This window comes from Blastomyces gilchristii (genome assembly GCF_000003855.2).
Source record: "Blastomyces gilchristii SLH14081 genomic scaffold supercont1.65, whole genome shotgun sequence".
NCBI classification, from domain to species: Eukaryota; Fungi; Ascomycota; class Eurotiomycetes; order Onygenales; family Ajellomycetaceae; genus Blastomyces; species Blastomyces gilchristii.
In genome coordinates this window covers 17,015-32,956 of record NW_003101618.1, presented here as the reverse complement: position 1 = coordinate 32,956, position 15,942 = coordinate 17,015, and the positions used below count along the sequence as shown (strand labels likewise).

The 15,942-nt window shown below is 28.6% G+C and overlaps 1 protein-coding gene across 1 annotated transcript; it reads right to left on the bottom strand.

Annotated features, from left to right (window-relative positions):
- Window positions 1-15,220: 15,220 nt before the first annotated feature.
- BDBG_18097 (uncharacterized protein) lies at window positions 15,221-15,559 on the bottom strand (the record flags this gene model as incomplete). Its single annotated transcript, XM_031725682.1, has 1 exon — window positions 15,221-15,559. A coding segment is annotated over one exon (338 nt), but the record flags the coding sequence as incomplete, so codon positions are not given.
- Window positions 15,560-15,942: the final 383 nt, after the last annotated feature.

Below are 15,942 nucleotides of genomic sequence, written 5' to 3'. Positions count from 1 at the left end.
AGTTTTTACTGAAGATAAACAGTTTAGAGTATGTATAAAAAGAAGAAGAAATCATGTTATTCTTTAAACTAAAAAAAATAAGAAAAATAAAGATCAGACTGTGAACACAATTTAATAATTAATAAAGAAAAAATAAAGAAAATTCATATTCATATTCTTATTACTTATAATACTTAATTTCTTTACAACTATTAATTTCTCTTTTTAAAGAAACAGAGAGTATTATATCTATAATACAGATAGTTATTATATTTAATATAAAAACTACTGAAAATGCACAGACTTCAAAAAAGCAAAATATCAGAGTATATATATGTGGTTCGGGAGAACGTATGACCGCCGGATAATAACGCGGCTGTTTCAGAACATGCTTACACTTCTGAATATGCTTACGAATGTGAAGAGGCCATAGCGGCCACTAATTAATTTAGTATAATATATATAAGAAGCCGGCGTACATCTGTAATTATACACTGACTCAAGCAACCTTTGAATCACATCTGATAGCATGTCTAAAAACTGGTGAGAAGTGAAGGCTTCTTCAGAGCATGATAATTTCATCTATGAAGCAATTCATAGTTATTATACTAGTGTGATTCTAAAACATCTCAAAAGATAGTGTATAAAGAAGTGATGAGCAGAAGAGCATCTGATTAATACTGCTCTGCTTGTTAAAGAAAAACTTCACACTCAGACAAATGTCATATATGTGAATAGATGAGATGTAAGAAAGAAAATGTGAGCAGTGAATCAGATTTAAAAAAGATCACTCTCTACTCAGAAGAATAAAAAGAGAGATGATTATCACTGAAGTTATACAATGATAATAGAAAATGAAAATCAGAAATCATATAATGATATAATCATATAATAATATAATAATATAACAATATAATGATAGATATTATATAATTAATAAGAAATCACTGAAATGAATATCTTCTCTAGTTAATACAAACATTCTTCTCTGCTATCTGAATCAGAAGATATGCAGGATCTCTCAGAGAATTTACTTAAAGCAGTAAGCAAAGCAGCTGAGATCACTGAATCAGAAGTGAAACTCTGTTCATATACAAGAATTTTAAACAAAATTGAGACCTTGTGTATACAGTGACAGACTAAGACAGAAGCTAAGCAATAATTGATATTTACTGCAGATCAAGTATTCACTATAAAGAGCTTCACTGATGTAATTGTCATTATCAATAAGAATAGAGAAAACCAGATTATAGATCTGTAGTGAGAGATTGAATATTTATACAGATAGATAATCACACTGAATCTGAAGATCTCATCACAATTATTCATAATCTCTTCAGAAGTATATATATTATTAAAGACTGCTGCACAGAATAGAAATCTGAATATAGAATATATTAAGTTAGAAGATCTGCTGAAATTATCAAGCTTTAATAGTGACTGAAAAAATAATGCTATAATCAGCTGACTAAGTCAGATGTAATTATATTATCAGATTAAATATAAACTTATAGATAGACAGTTAACAGAATTTCAACAAGTTTTAAGATCTGTTATATTTCTATATAGAAAAGTGAAGTTATTATAAATAACTAATAAAAAGATAAATCTCACAGACTCAGAATAATATTCATTCTCATTAACATGAAATGAGTTTTTCAAATGAATCTTACATAACTTTGAGAAAGTGAATGTATAAGACAAGTATTATAAACACTTCACTGAGTGTAGATAAGTAAGTAATCTTATATTATACTTCACACACTTCAGCTTACACTATCTTACATTAAATGAAGATCTTTCAACATCTTTCTGTTTATAAATCTTTATTCATGATCTTATATCTGAGTTAAGAGTAGAATGAAAATGCTTAATCTTATAATCAGATATAGTGAAGAAAGTATATAACATTCTCATTATAGAGAAATAAGTGAGTCAATTGCAACAGAAAATACTGTAATTGAGTATATCTCAACAGAGAATAAGTAATCAGACTTCTATAATACAAGTTACCTACTCAGATGTAATAAATCTAGATCTGAATATCATCACTAAAGCACTGAATTCTCTGAAAAAGAAATTCTCTGAGTGAAAACCTTAATATTACAAGTATCAAGCTTGCTTCAACTGTGAATATCAAAATCATGATACAAAACATTGTACACAGTATACACAGTCAAGAAAAGCAAGAGAGTTAAAAAACTAACAGAATCAGTGAGCTCAGAGACACTCACTGATATTCTATGAAAAGTCTTCAAAGTGAAAGAGATATTTACATTAGATGACTCTCTGAATTCTGTGAATATTAAGAGAAAGCAGGCTTCTGATTGAGATGCAGATGAGAATCAAGTGAATACTTATCTCAATATCTTAAGATCTGAAATGTTAATGTATAAGAGATACTTAAATAAGAATCAAGAGATAACTGTAAAAGTATTAACAGACATAGAAGCTTCTATATAATATATTAATAATTATATAATCTGAAGACTGAAAGAGGTTTACTGAGTGAAGAATCTCTGATATATAAGATTATCTGATAATTAATATTTAATATCACTTATAAGAGTAAGAGTTTCCTTGCACTTCAGAGAATGATCTTGCTATATTTAAGTATAAGAGCTGCAGAATGTAAAATACAACCTTATTCTCAGACTCAATTAATTTCAAAGATTCAATCTGCAGATTCAATGATGTATGTGTTATATACAGTTAATCAATAGAAAGAAAATGATTCATACAATTCTATTAACTGATATGAGAAGAACATTTCACATCTCTGATATAGAAGAGTTAAATCTGCTTACACATTAATAAGCAAAGAGAATGACTCACAAGATCTCATCTAAAAGTGTTCTGTATATCATACAGAACTCAGAAGTAGAGAAAACCAAGATAAAAGATATATAGAAGAATAAGCATATGAAGAAACTTCTGAAGAAGTATGAAAAGGTCTTTTGAACAGATCTTTCACTGAAATTGTCACTGAAACAAGGATTTGTATATGAGATTGATACAGAGAATGCAAAATCAGTCAACTAGAATGTATACTCTCTGTCACAAACATATCTTAAAGAACAGAAGTGTCAGATCACAGATCTTCTAGAACATAATCTTATACAATTCTTATTAAATGTGTGAGACTTCTCAGTTCTATTCATGAAGAAGACAGATAAGAAGTGATGAATATGTATCAATTATCAAGCACTTAATAAGCTTATAATTAAGAATGAATATTCACTGTCACAGATTCAACAATAGTTGAATACAGTCAGAAATACTTAATATCTATCAAAGATCAATCTTCTCTCAGAATATTAACAGATCTGTATAGATGAACTGTCAGTACTATAAACTGTATTTAATATATAATAAGAAAAGTTTGAATTTCTGATAATATTATTCAGTCTGATAAATGTATCTATTATCTTTTAAATAATAATGCATACAATTCTTTATAAAGAGAATAAAATCTCATATCTTATATATCTGAATAATATTCTAGTCTTCTCAAACTCATATAATAAACATCTGAAGTATCTCAATGAAGTGCTTATAACTCTGACAGAGTATAAGCTCTATATCAAATGAATCAAGTGTGTGTTTAAAATGAAAGAGTTGAAGTTCATGAGACATGTGATGAGTGATAACTGTATACATCTCATTTCAGAGAAATTGAATGTTATAGTGAATTGATCATGACTGAGAAATGTATATTATGTATAATAATTTCTTAAGTTAGTCTCATACTACTGCAGGTTCATTAAAGATTTCATATAAATATCTATATCACTTTCAGATCTCTTAAGAGAAACAGATGTAAATCTGTGAAAGAAGAAGTTTCATTCAATTATCTGAAATACTGTGTGTGAAGAGGCCTTTCTCACACTGAGAAAACATATAATAATGTTCTCAGTGTTTATTCAATCAGATCATGATAAACCTTTCTACATTGAGACAGATGTATTTAAATGAGCTATCAAAGACACTCTTCTACAGATGAGTAAGAACAGCAAGCTGCACTCAGTGATATATAATAATAGAAAACTATCAGGCACTGAGCTCAATTACTCAGTGTATGAAAAGAAATTGCTAGTAATCAAACACATACTGATATTATAAAATAGATATATTAATAATAGACATATGATAACAGTGATCACAGATCATGAGGGTCTCATCTATCTATAATTAATAATAAAACCTTTCAAACATTTAGCACATTGAATCTCAGAGTTTTAAGTATACAATCTTTATATTAAATACTGAAAGAGATTAAATACTGTGATATCTGATACAATCAATCACAGATCTGATTTTATAGATAAGAGTTCTGTGAATCAGATATAAGAAAAGTTCACATTAAATACACTGAGAAGATGTAAGAAATTAGAATGAGTAAATACAATGATCTCTCACTTGAGAAATAGTAAGATGTTGAATGACAAGTGTCTTATAAAAGTAGTAGAAGAGATGCTTTCAAACTTCAAGCTGAGAAAATTGAAAAATAATGTTATGCTTTATCACAATCTAGAATATGCAGAAGCTCTCTATCTAGAACATTCATTTAGACATAACTTGATAACTCAAATGCACAAGGAATTCAGTCACTTAGAAAGCTCTGAACTTATGAATGTACTTGAATCAAGAGTATACTGATCAAGCATCATCAAGAATATTCAGATATATACTTATAAGTGCCTGAATTATCAGGTCATGAAAGAATCTAAGAAAGAGTTAGAATATAAGAAAGTGTAATATTAGATGAAATATACAATACAATTATTTAAACAATGAGAGATGAATCTCATAGACATACTACTGCAAATATCAAATGAAAATCATTGAATAATCACTACTATTAACTACACTACTGACTGATCAGTTGTGAAAGCAGTTTCAGAGATAATAGAGAAGATAATGATAAAGTTTCTATATAATAAGATCTATATTAACTATGAAATGCTGTGTGAGATTCTAACTAATAACAGTGTAAATCTCATAGAAGAAGTAGTGAGACATTTCATGAATCAGTTATAAATAAGATATTATAGAACAACATTATATCATTCACAGATGAACAGAAAGATGAAGCACTTGAATGAAATTCTAAGCAATATGCTGATAAAATATCTAGTAAGCAAGCCTATGATACTATGAAATGAATATCTCAGTCAGGCACTATCAGTCATGCAAATTCAGTAGCATATAGTCTTCAAGCATTCATCATTCTATCTGTTGTAAGAATTGCATCCGCGCATTCTGAAGAATGCTTTGAAAAAGATGAGAGAGAGAACAGCAGTTACACAATTATTAATTAATTATAGTAATAAAATCAAGCGCTCCACCACGAACTCGCTCAATTTTTCGAATAAGAACCCGCCGATAGATCCATCGAAAAGCCCTCGATCATACGAGCATTTTGACCCCATCGCCGACCGCATACCCCGTGTGGTGGTGGAGTTATCCAGCCAAATGTGAACCAGACGTTGTTCAAAACTCCTGTATGGGATTATCCCCCGTTCACCCCTATCACACCACAACCCCGGGCCAAATTGCCATACAAATTGTAAGACAAAGAGACCTAGCCATATACACCAATCTTCTTGATTTTGAAAGATCCCCAATCTGTAATTATGAAGATATCTGAGAAGCAACTTCCATGAAAACCCTGTCTATCTTTGATGTTCCAAAACATCAATGCCAAGTCTCTCCCATGTACCGCCCTTCTCAATCTGGCCCACGTCCGGCAGAAAAATACAAAAAGATACCTCAGCAATAGTATCAAGCACATAATCAATGAACACATCTGAAGTGCATTCTCTGTGAAAAACCCTCTCTATCTTTACACCAAGTCTCACCCTTGTACTGCCCCTTCCAATCTGGCCCATCCTCAGCAGAAAAGTACAAAAAGATACCTCAGTAACTGTATTCAATACATAATCAGCAGATACAATAACTATAAAATCAGTATATTTCAAGATCTGACTGAGTCTTTGATCCCTGCACAGTGAGATATATTAAATCTAGTTTTAATATCTCAATATTCAATAGATTCTGCAAGGGATTGAGAACAGCAATACTAGATTTCTATTGAATTTGAGAATTAACTCTATATTGATATAATCATTGACAAAGTCTTCTATTTTAAGATATAAATAACCAGTTCCTCTACATTCTGCTGATAATATTTATATTATTATATAGAAACAGACTTATATTCTCTATAATATCAAGACTCTGAAGAGGGAAAGTCTTGATAGAGAGTATACAGTAGTGTATATCTTAGCAGTTTCTATCTCATTCTTCTGCAGCAGTTAATGCAAAAAAAAAAAAGATCTTAGAAATAGTTTTTTACTTCTCTTGAAAAAGTAAGATGTTTTTCTCTAAGTTTTATACAATATTCTTACAAAGAATTAAAAATAGAGCTGTTTTCTATCATAATTTTATATTCTTTTAAGTAAGAATTACTTTTTCAGTGACTGAAGAGCTTTTATTAATACTTAATTCTTTTTTACACTCTCTATTAACTGATTTGAGTTGCACACTTATTGTGTGAGAAGAATTGAATGATTTAGAATAAAATTGAATAGTTTTAATCAATTTCTCTGCAAAAAATTGATTTATTTTTTATCAGTTTTTCTCTCAAAAACTGTCATATTATCTAATTTATTATCAATTGATATCATACTTTTTCTCACTGTATCTCAAGAAAGAGATTATAAAGATTTTATTGATTTATCTTAAAAATCAATTTTAGTGTATTAGATTCTCTTTAAAAATCTAATCTAGTTACTGAACTAGTATGAAAAAAATCAGGTATTTTATACATAAAAGTCTTTTATTCTTCTTTTGAAACAGTCTGATCAACTTTTCAATTGAAAACAGACTTAGAAACCTCTTAATTGAAACAGTCTGATCAACTTTTTAAAAGAGTTTAATACATATCTCAATTGAAACAGTCTGATCAACTTTTCATTGAGTGAGAACAATGAGTTCAAAAATACACTCAGTTAATGTGAAAAAAGATGCTTTCTCAAATACTATTTCTGAGATTGAAATTCTGAAGAGAAGAAAGAAAGAAGAAATAGAGAAATAACAAGTTCTTGAAATACAGAAACTTAAAAAAGTAAGCAAGATTCTTGAAAAGCAGTGTCTGAGTGAGATGAATGAAGAAGTTCTGTTAATTCTTCATACTCAGACTAGATAACTACAGAAGATGATCAAGTTCAAACTTAGAATTTCAAACACAGTTCAAAAAACATTGAAAATTCCTAGTACAATCACTGACTTCTTATCTTACTCTTCTTTCTCTTTTTCTACTTCTTCTTCTTCTTTGAATTAGAAGAAAATATATGCTCAAGAAGCTGAATCTACTGTCTCTAAATCTGCTATCTTAAAATCTGCTTAAAATCCTGAGAAAACTGAGAAGAATAATGCTCATACTTCTATTCATAGAAAAGTGAAGAAAAAAATGTAAAAGAAGAAAAACTTTTAAATCTTCAGAAATAGAAGACTTATTCTTAAAGTCTCAAATCAGAATATCTTGCAAAGAAACAAGCTAAACTCAAATCTCATTTTCAGAATCAGAAACAAAATTAATCAGCAGTTCTTTTCTCAGTTAATAACTGATATTAAAGTGTAAAAATCAGTTATAGCTTCAATTGAGTCATTCTTCTTTGAAAACTTCATCATTCTGACTACAATGTCTGAATTCAGTGTGAACTTTCTTATTCAGAATAAGAATCTCTGAAAATCAGCAGTAGAATCTTTATTAAATATAATAATTCTATCTAAGAGAGATAAAAAGTGAGATAAATTCATTCTTTATAATATTTCAGTTGAAATTTTTGACTGTGAAGAAGAAATACTACTTCTCAAAAATGAATTAGAATAATACAACTCTATTCAACTGAGAAAAGAGTCTGTATGACTAAATTCAATTAAGTTCAGATAAAGCAGAAGAAATATCTCTATTCTAGTATATATAAAGACACTTGAACAGTCAAAGATCTCTGAAGTAAGAGTAGCAGATTTAAAAATGAGAGTTCATGAATACAAAGACTCAAGAATGAATCTCAAAGCTCAAATACAGTGTTCAAACTGTCAAAGCTATGAACACTTTGCAATCTTCTATTTTAGAGACTCAAAATGTGCATTCTGTGCCAGAGATCACAAAACTAGTGAGTATAAATGTGAAACATGCTTAAAAAGAGATGAAATATGTCAACACACTATACTTAAATGCTCTAATTGTAAAGAAAAACATGCATCTAGCTCAAATAAATGTATATTTACTTCAAGAACTCAAAAGAACTGAAGAAAAGATGAAGCTCAAAACAAATCTAGAACTGAAGAGAATAGTTAAGTCAGTAAACTCACAAGTGCAAGCTTAAAAAGAAGAAACTGTTAACTATTTAAATTCTCAAACTTCAATTCTTCAGCTAAATATAAATAGAATTTGAATCCTCAAACTTCTGTTAAGATTAGAGAATTGAGAAATAACTCTGATGATAAACTAGATATAATACAAGCAGTTGAGATTCCTACTTGTCAGAATAGTTATAATCTACTATCTGATGATAGTGATTAGATTCTACTCTACTCTCTTTTAGTATGAATATACAACAAAAATAATAAAAAAAGTTTAAAAACTCTTTAAAAATCACATTTATTCAAAATAATGTGAATAGAAACTTAAATTGCATTTATTCTTGTCTTCAAATTGCATTTGAATAAAAAGTTGATTTTATACTGCTTTAGAAGCTGAATTTTGATACTGAGTAAAAATATGTCATTTCTCATTTGAGCTACTACTGCTTTCTATCTCAAAAGTTTGAGATAAAGTCAAGAGTAGTGATCTATGAAAGAAAGAGATCAAGATATCAATTTAATCTAAGATTTGATATCATGTCAGACTCTAATATTCAGATGAATGATATTATAGATAAAGAGAATGAGTTTGATACTATACAGCTTATAAATATCTATAATGAAAAGTTATTGAAGAAAAATAATAATATCTGAATAATTAATAGAGAATTTCTGAACATAACTTCATCAAGAAACTCTATAATTGTAGAAGATTTCAATACACATCATCTCTGATGAAATTCAGAATGTAAAAGAGCAGTAAGAGCTGATAATCTGATTGAATGAATCTTTGAGTATTCAATGAATTTAGTTAACAAGTCTGATCAACAAACATTCTTTAGAAAAGATATGAAACAGAAATCTATTATAGATCTAATCTTGATGTCATAAAATCTAATGAAAAAAAGACTTGTAAACTGATTTATTGATTTAAATGAGACATCAGAATCAGATCATGAGATTATTCAATTTAATATTGAACTGAGTGAGAAACAAATGAGTGAAAATCCTCTTCTCTCTAATCAGTTTAACTTTGAAAAAGCTGACTGAAAGACAGTTGAAGAAAGTATAAAACTGTTAAAATCTGAAGAACAGAGTGAGCTATATTGAAATCCTGGTCAAGATATCTCAAATGAAATGCTTGAGAATAGAGTGAAGCACATTACATCTATTATTCTAGCAAGTGTTAAAGACAATATTTCAAAGAGAAAGTCTTCTGAGTATTCAAAATCTTGATAAAATGAGAATATCATATCTAAAAGAAAATAATTGACTACTGCTAGAAGAGATTGAAAGAATGATATAATTTCTGATAAAGAGTTCAAAGCTGTCAGAAATGAATGTTTTTCAGATATTAAAAGAGCTAAAATAGACTGCTGAAATAAATTTCTTGAAGAAGTATAAGAAAAGAAAGTTTTTAAAGCTTTTAACTATACTAAAACAAGAAGTGTAGCAAAACTTTCAATCTTAGAATATGAGTTTCAGAATGAATTATATACAGCAAACTCTTTTGAGAAAAAATGTCAAGCTTTTATAAGAACTCTCTTTCAAAACTCATCAGATTCAGATTCAGAGGAAGAGAATATGTCACTTCTCAACTATATTGATGAAAATGACTGAGAATGGCCTGATCTTACATAAGATGAATTAGAGTTAGCTATCTTCTCAAGTTCAGTTAAAACTGCTGCAGAGCCTGATTCAATTAATCACTTGATTATTCAAAATATATACTTCTACTTAAAGAATGAATATTTTGAGCTCTTTTTCAATCTCTTGAAAAATGAATATCATTCTGAATACTGAAGAGAAGCCACTGAAGTGATTCTTATAAAATCTAATAGAAAAACTTCAATTTCTAAGTTATATAGAGTAATATCTCTATTGAACTGTCTAGAAAAGGTTTTAGAAAAGATAATAGCTACTTGACAATCTTTTATAAGCTCTATCAGTAATTCTCTTTTATTCAGTGAATAAATGAGAGATAGAAAACAATGTTCTACAATTGACACTGGTCTCTCAGTTATTCATGATATTCAAATAGCAAAGTATGAAAATCTGGTCTCAACTGCAGTTTTTATTGATATAAAAGAAGCATTTGATCATGTTTCAAAGTCAAAGTTAATTCAGACTTTGAAGATGTTAAAACTGTCACTTTCTCTAATAAAATGAGTTAACTGTTTTATATCTAAAAGAATCATACAACTTTTCTTTGATGAAATGAAATAAGATAAGACTGAGATAAAAATAGAAGTATCATAAGAATCTTCAATCTCACTCATTTTATTTGTAATATACACTGTATATCTATTCAAAAATAGAAATATGAGAATAGTGTGATCTCTGAGTTATATGAATGATATTGGTCTAGTCTACAGCTCAAAAACTATCAAAGAGAATTTGAAAGTGATTGAAGAAGCTGTAAAGAAAATCTTTATTAGAGCAGATATCAATCAAATTCAATTTGATATGAATAAAACTGAGTTAATTTATTTCTTTTCTAGATTCAATGAGAAAGAACTATCTCTAACTCTTTTAAATAGAGAGATTAAACCCAGTGTAAATGTCAAATGATTAGAAGTATGATTAAACTTCAAGTTGAATTTTAAATATCACATTCAACAAAGAACTGTCAAGGCAGAAAGACTATTAAACAACATAATCAGACTATCAAATACAGAGAGAGGTCTATTCTTCCAGACTATGAGACAGTTATATATAGTCTGTATTACCTCAGTAGCTGATTATGAAGTTCAAGTTTGATGAAATAATCAAGAGAATTTCACTGAACTCTTTCAAAGTCTGCAAAACAGAGCTTTGAGAAGAATTCTGAGAGCATTCAAATCATCTTCTATTAAAGCAATGGAAATTGAAGCTTCAATTCCTTCTTCTGCTATTAGATTTGAAAAGATCTGTATGAACTATACTCTAAGAGTTATAAAGATGAGCTCAAATTATATAATCAGAGAAAGAGTCTCTTCTTCATTTTCATCTGTTAACTCTGGAAATGAACTGGATTGAAATAGATTTCTTGATTAAAATGAAAATAATTCTTCAAAGAAAATGTCTTCTCAACTGTACAGACTATGCTCACTGATTAAAAATCAATTTTCTTCTTTAAATATTGAAAAAGTTGATCATGAGAAGATATCTCTCTGAAGAGAAAAGCTTGAATCTCTTATAGACTTATAAATAAGTGAACTATCTAAGAAGAAAGAATATGAACAGCATTTGAAGAGAATTTCTATAATCAATATAGAAGACTCTATTCTGATTTATTCAGATGACTTCAAAAATGAGAATTTGAATAGATTAGACACAGACATTGCTTATACTGAAGATAATATCAATTTTATCTCAGATTTCTGAAATTTAGGCTGTGAATCTGAAGTCTTTGATGCTGAACTATTTGTAATAGTGAAAGCTTTCAAACTCATTGAAATAAAATCTTATAAAAGAGGAAATAGCTTGAAAGAGACATGAATATTCTCTGATAGTCAAGCTGCTTTAAAAAGACTTAGAAATAGTCAGATTCATAATAATCAAATGAATCTTGAACTGATCTTAAACTCTGTTTTGAAAATTCAAAAGAGAAGAATATTAAAACTGATAATTCATCTGCACTGAGTTCCTGCTTATATAAATATTCATGGCAATGAATTGGCTGATTCAGCTGTAAAAAAGGGTTCAGAATTAAGCAGATCTATTTAAAAAATTGTGTCCTGGTCTTTTATAAGAAGAAAAATAAAAGAATCTTGTTTAGATAAGTGGAATGAAAGCTGGCAGAAACAAAAGAAGAGTATACATTATTCAAGATTTGAAACAAAACCCAAGTGGAAATCTTGTTCAATTAAATGTAAAAAGAAAATATTCTCATCTATAATACAGCTGAAACTAGGACATGGCTATTTCAAATCTTATATGTAAAGATTTAATGATAGATTTGATTCAATAGAATGCTTATTCTGCAATGCAAATGAGAATTCTGAGTATATTGTAATGCACTGTGCATTATACAATAGTCTCAGAGTCAGATTGAAAGAGAAGTATGCTCTAAATCAATTAAATATGAGATTCTTATTCTCAACTGAGACAGGAATTAAATACTTAATAGACTTTCTATCAGAAACTCAAGCAGCTACAAGAAAATGAGTAAATTCAGAAATATCTGAATATGAAGAGGAGGAAATCAATCAGATATAGTCTGTTAAAACAGCTATATACTATCTTTTAATAATTTGTTTTGTTACAGTCTCTCTTTACTTTATCTTTTTCTTTCAATTCCTTTCTATCTATCTATTTAATGTGTCTATCTTTAAGACTGTGTTCTCTTTTCTTTTGTCATGATATTGTCAAATGATTTCAAAGTATCAGAAGATGTTAAAATACTGCAATTTGTAAACAGTTTTTGTATTCTGGGCTGGAATTTTCTGATTTAGCATATCTGAAATTGGTGAATGTATAATAGTTAACTTTACAGATATAGGAAAAACCCTGAGAACTAAAAGTTCCCAAGTAGATGTCATAGTCTCTGACTGCATACATCTATAATTGAAGAATAATAATAATAATAATAATAATAACAGTAGTTACAGATGCAACAGTTATAGATGCAGCAGAAACAGCAGTTACAGATGCAGCAGTAGCAGTTGCAGACACAGCAGTCACAGATACAGAACCAAGATTGAAAGAGATCAGTCACATATATATAAAAGTAAATAAGTTACTTCTGAACTGAGTAATTCAATCAAAAAGAATATGAGACTCACTAGTTAAGAAATCAAGTCTTAAGATGAGAATATGAGTTTTTATACACAATGAGAATTCTGAGAAGTTTCAATCTAGATGATTTGAGCTATATAAAATACTCAAATCAAATTCTCTGAGAATATACACATTGAAAGAACTAGAGAGACAGATCTTACACAACTTAATAAATAATTCACATTTTATAAAGATAAAAATATAAGATCTGAGCAGATTATGATTATTCACAGCACTATCATCAGCATTGAAAAAGAAGAGACTTATAATTAAAAAGTCTCACAAAGTAAGAGAAATCATAGACACTTACAAATCAGATGATCTCACTTATTTCAATCTTTTCACAATTATAAGAAAAGAATGAGAAGTAATAAAGAAATCAGATAAACATCACACTTCAATAAGTAATGAGACTGTAGTCAGTCATATAATAATACACTGTAAACAGCAGATGTAACATGATAAAGAGCAGTCTCAGAGCAGCAGACTTGCACATGAGTCAGATCACAGAAGAAAAAGAAATTCAGAGTTGAATTTAACTGTTTACATCAGTTCAATTACAGAGATAATAGAGAATAAAGCATCTGAAATATCTGCAGACATGTGAGATCAAGTCATCTCAATCTCTGAGAACACTCAGAGATTAGATAAGATTAGTTTTAATAAGCTGTTTACTGTAGTGATCTGAGTGAGTGAAGAGAGATAGTATAATGCATGAGACAGAATCATAAGAGATAAAAGCTGTCAAATCTAGTTATTAAACACTGTACTATATAGAGATTGTATAAGAGTACTGACTAGCAGATAAGAAAAAAGTATAAGAAAGAAAAAAGATAATGAATTAGTTATCAACTGTAAGAGTTAACTGTAAAAGATAAATGTTATTATACATATCTTATTCATTTTTATATCTCACACATTTAATCTATTTTCAACACTACATCATCTGAAAAATGTTAAAACAACAAAGGAAATTTCAAAACTCAAGATCTGCATGAAATTCAAGAGCTGTAAGTCACTCTTATAATAATACTATACATATCCCTGATTTCTCTATCACTCTGTGTACAACATTAATATCATTTATCACAAGATTGACTGAAATGTCAATATAGAAATATGTACATATATGTGTAGAAAAATTGAAGAAGAGCATAAAACTCACAGAATCAGAAGCCAGAATAGAGAGAATGAAGATGAAAGAAACAGAAGAGAGAGAGAGCACAGAATAAGATAAATAATAGCAGAAATTATCTGAGACTGAATACTTACAACTCAGTGTACACACAATCTTTCTCACAGAAGAGAAAGAGAAAGCACTGAGAGAAGCTTAAGAATAGAAGAAGATAGTCTCAGCAGTATTATTATCTTCAATTAAAATGATCTCTGATATCAGAGTAACTAAGAATCATTGATAGTATATAAAAATCATAAAATCAGAGATGAGAACAGTTACTGAATGAATATCTGCTGATCTTAGAGTTGTATGTATAATTACAACACATACAAGGCTTCTCAGAAAGAGAGAGAGAGATACAGAGAAATGCAGAAAGCAGAACACAGCATGTAAACAGCTCATTCTCACAATGATATTTCAGACAAGATATACAAGTCTTACATCTGTGAATGTAAAAGAGTACAATATCTGCATTTCTGTTCTCAAAAACACAGATATTCTTCACCTATATTATAAAATCAGATAATAAATATCAGAGAATAGATTAATATAAGTCAATTATTCTGAAGATATTCATCAGAATAAATGTACTTATAATATTGAATTTAACAGTTATAAAAAGTTTCTTGATATTCATAGATATCACAACTTCATACACAATAAAACTCATAATAATTTTTCCTGAGAAAATTAGCATTAGAAGAAAAGATGAAAAAGAAAAAGACTTATACTCTTAACACTGTTGAGAAGAAAAGTAATTATCTGATATGAATGCATAATTATCTTATTATAAATACTTAAAACAAATATAATAATCAGTGTTCATAACTGAGCTTCAGATAGTCATATTATATACAGTCTTTATACAATAAATTATTCTAGAAATCAGTAAAAAGAGTGAAAGTGTACATGCTGAGAAACATGATTCACTAAGTCTATGCAACATCCTCTTGAAACAGAGAGAGCTGATGATAACAGTAGAAGCAGCAGAGGCAGAGAAAGTAGAAGCAGTAAAAGCAGAAGTAGTAAGAGTGAGAATCTCAGAAACAGAGGTAGCAGAAGCAGAAGAATCAGATACAGAGATAGATATAGAAGATTGAGAGAGAGTGACAGAGAAAGAAACAAAGAGAGCAGAGAGAGATATAGAAGACTTAGTTATACATAATATAGACAATTTCTTCATTATTATATCTCTCAAGTTCTTAATCAATAATTCAACATTGAGATTATAATTATCAGTGAACACAGATCTGTCAACACATGAAGATTCTATATAAATTAAAACAAATATATCAGTATTTATATTCATACAAAATAATCAGAAAATATGATCAGAAAACATGATCAGATATCTACTGAAAAAAGAAGATTAAGAATATATAAGAAGATGAAGAAGATGTATCATTTATGATAGTACATTCTGATAATTGTTAGAAGATAAACAAGTTCTGATCATATTTCACAACATATTACACTTACTGCTAATAAACTGCCTGATATGAACACTATAATGACACTTATTATAAGAACAGAGAGTTATTGTCAGAAACATGTCTAATGTAATATATAAATCAATAGAAGATGTTGAACAGAAGAAGAGATAGAAATCTTGAATAAGATAATAATATTTAATAATGATGATGATGAAGAAG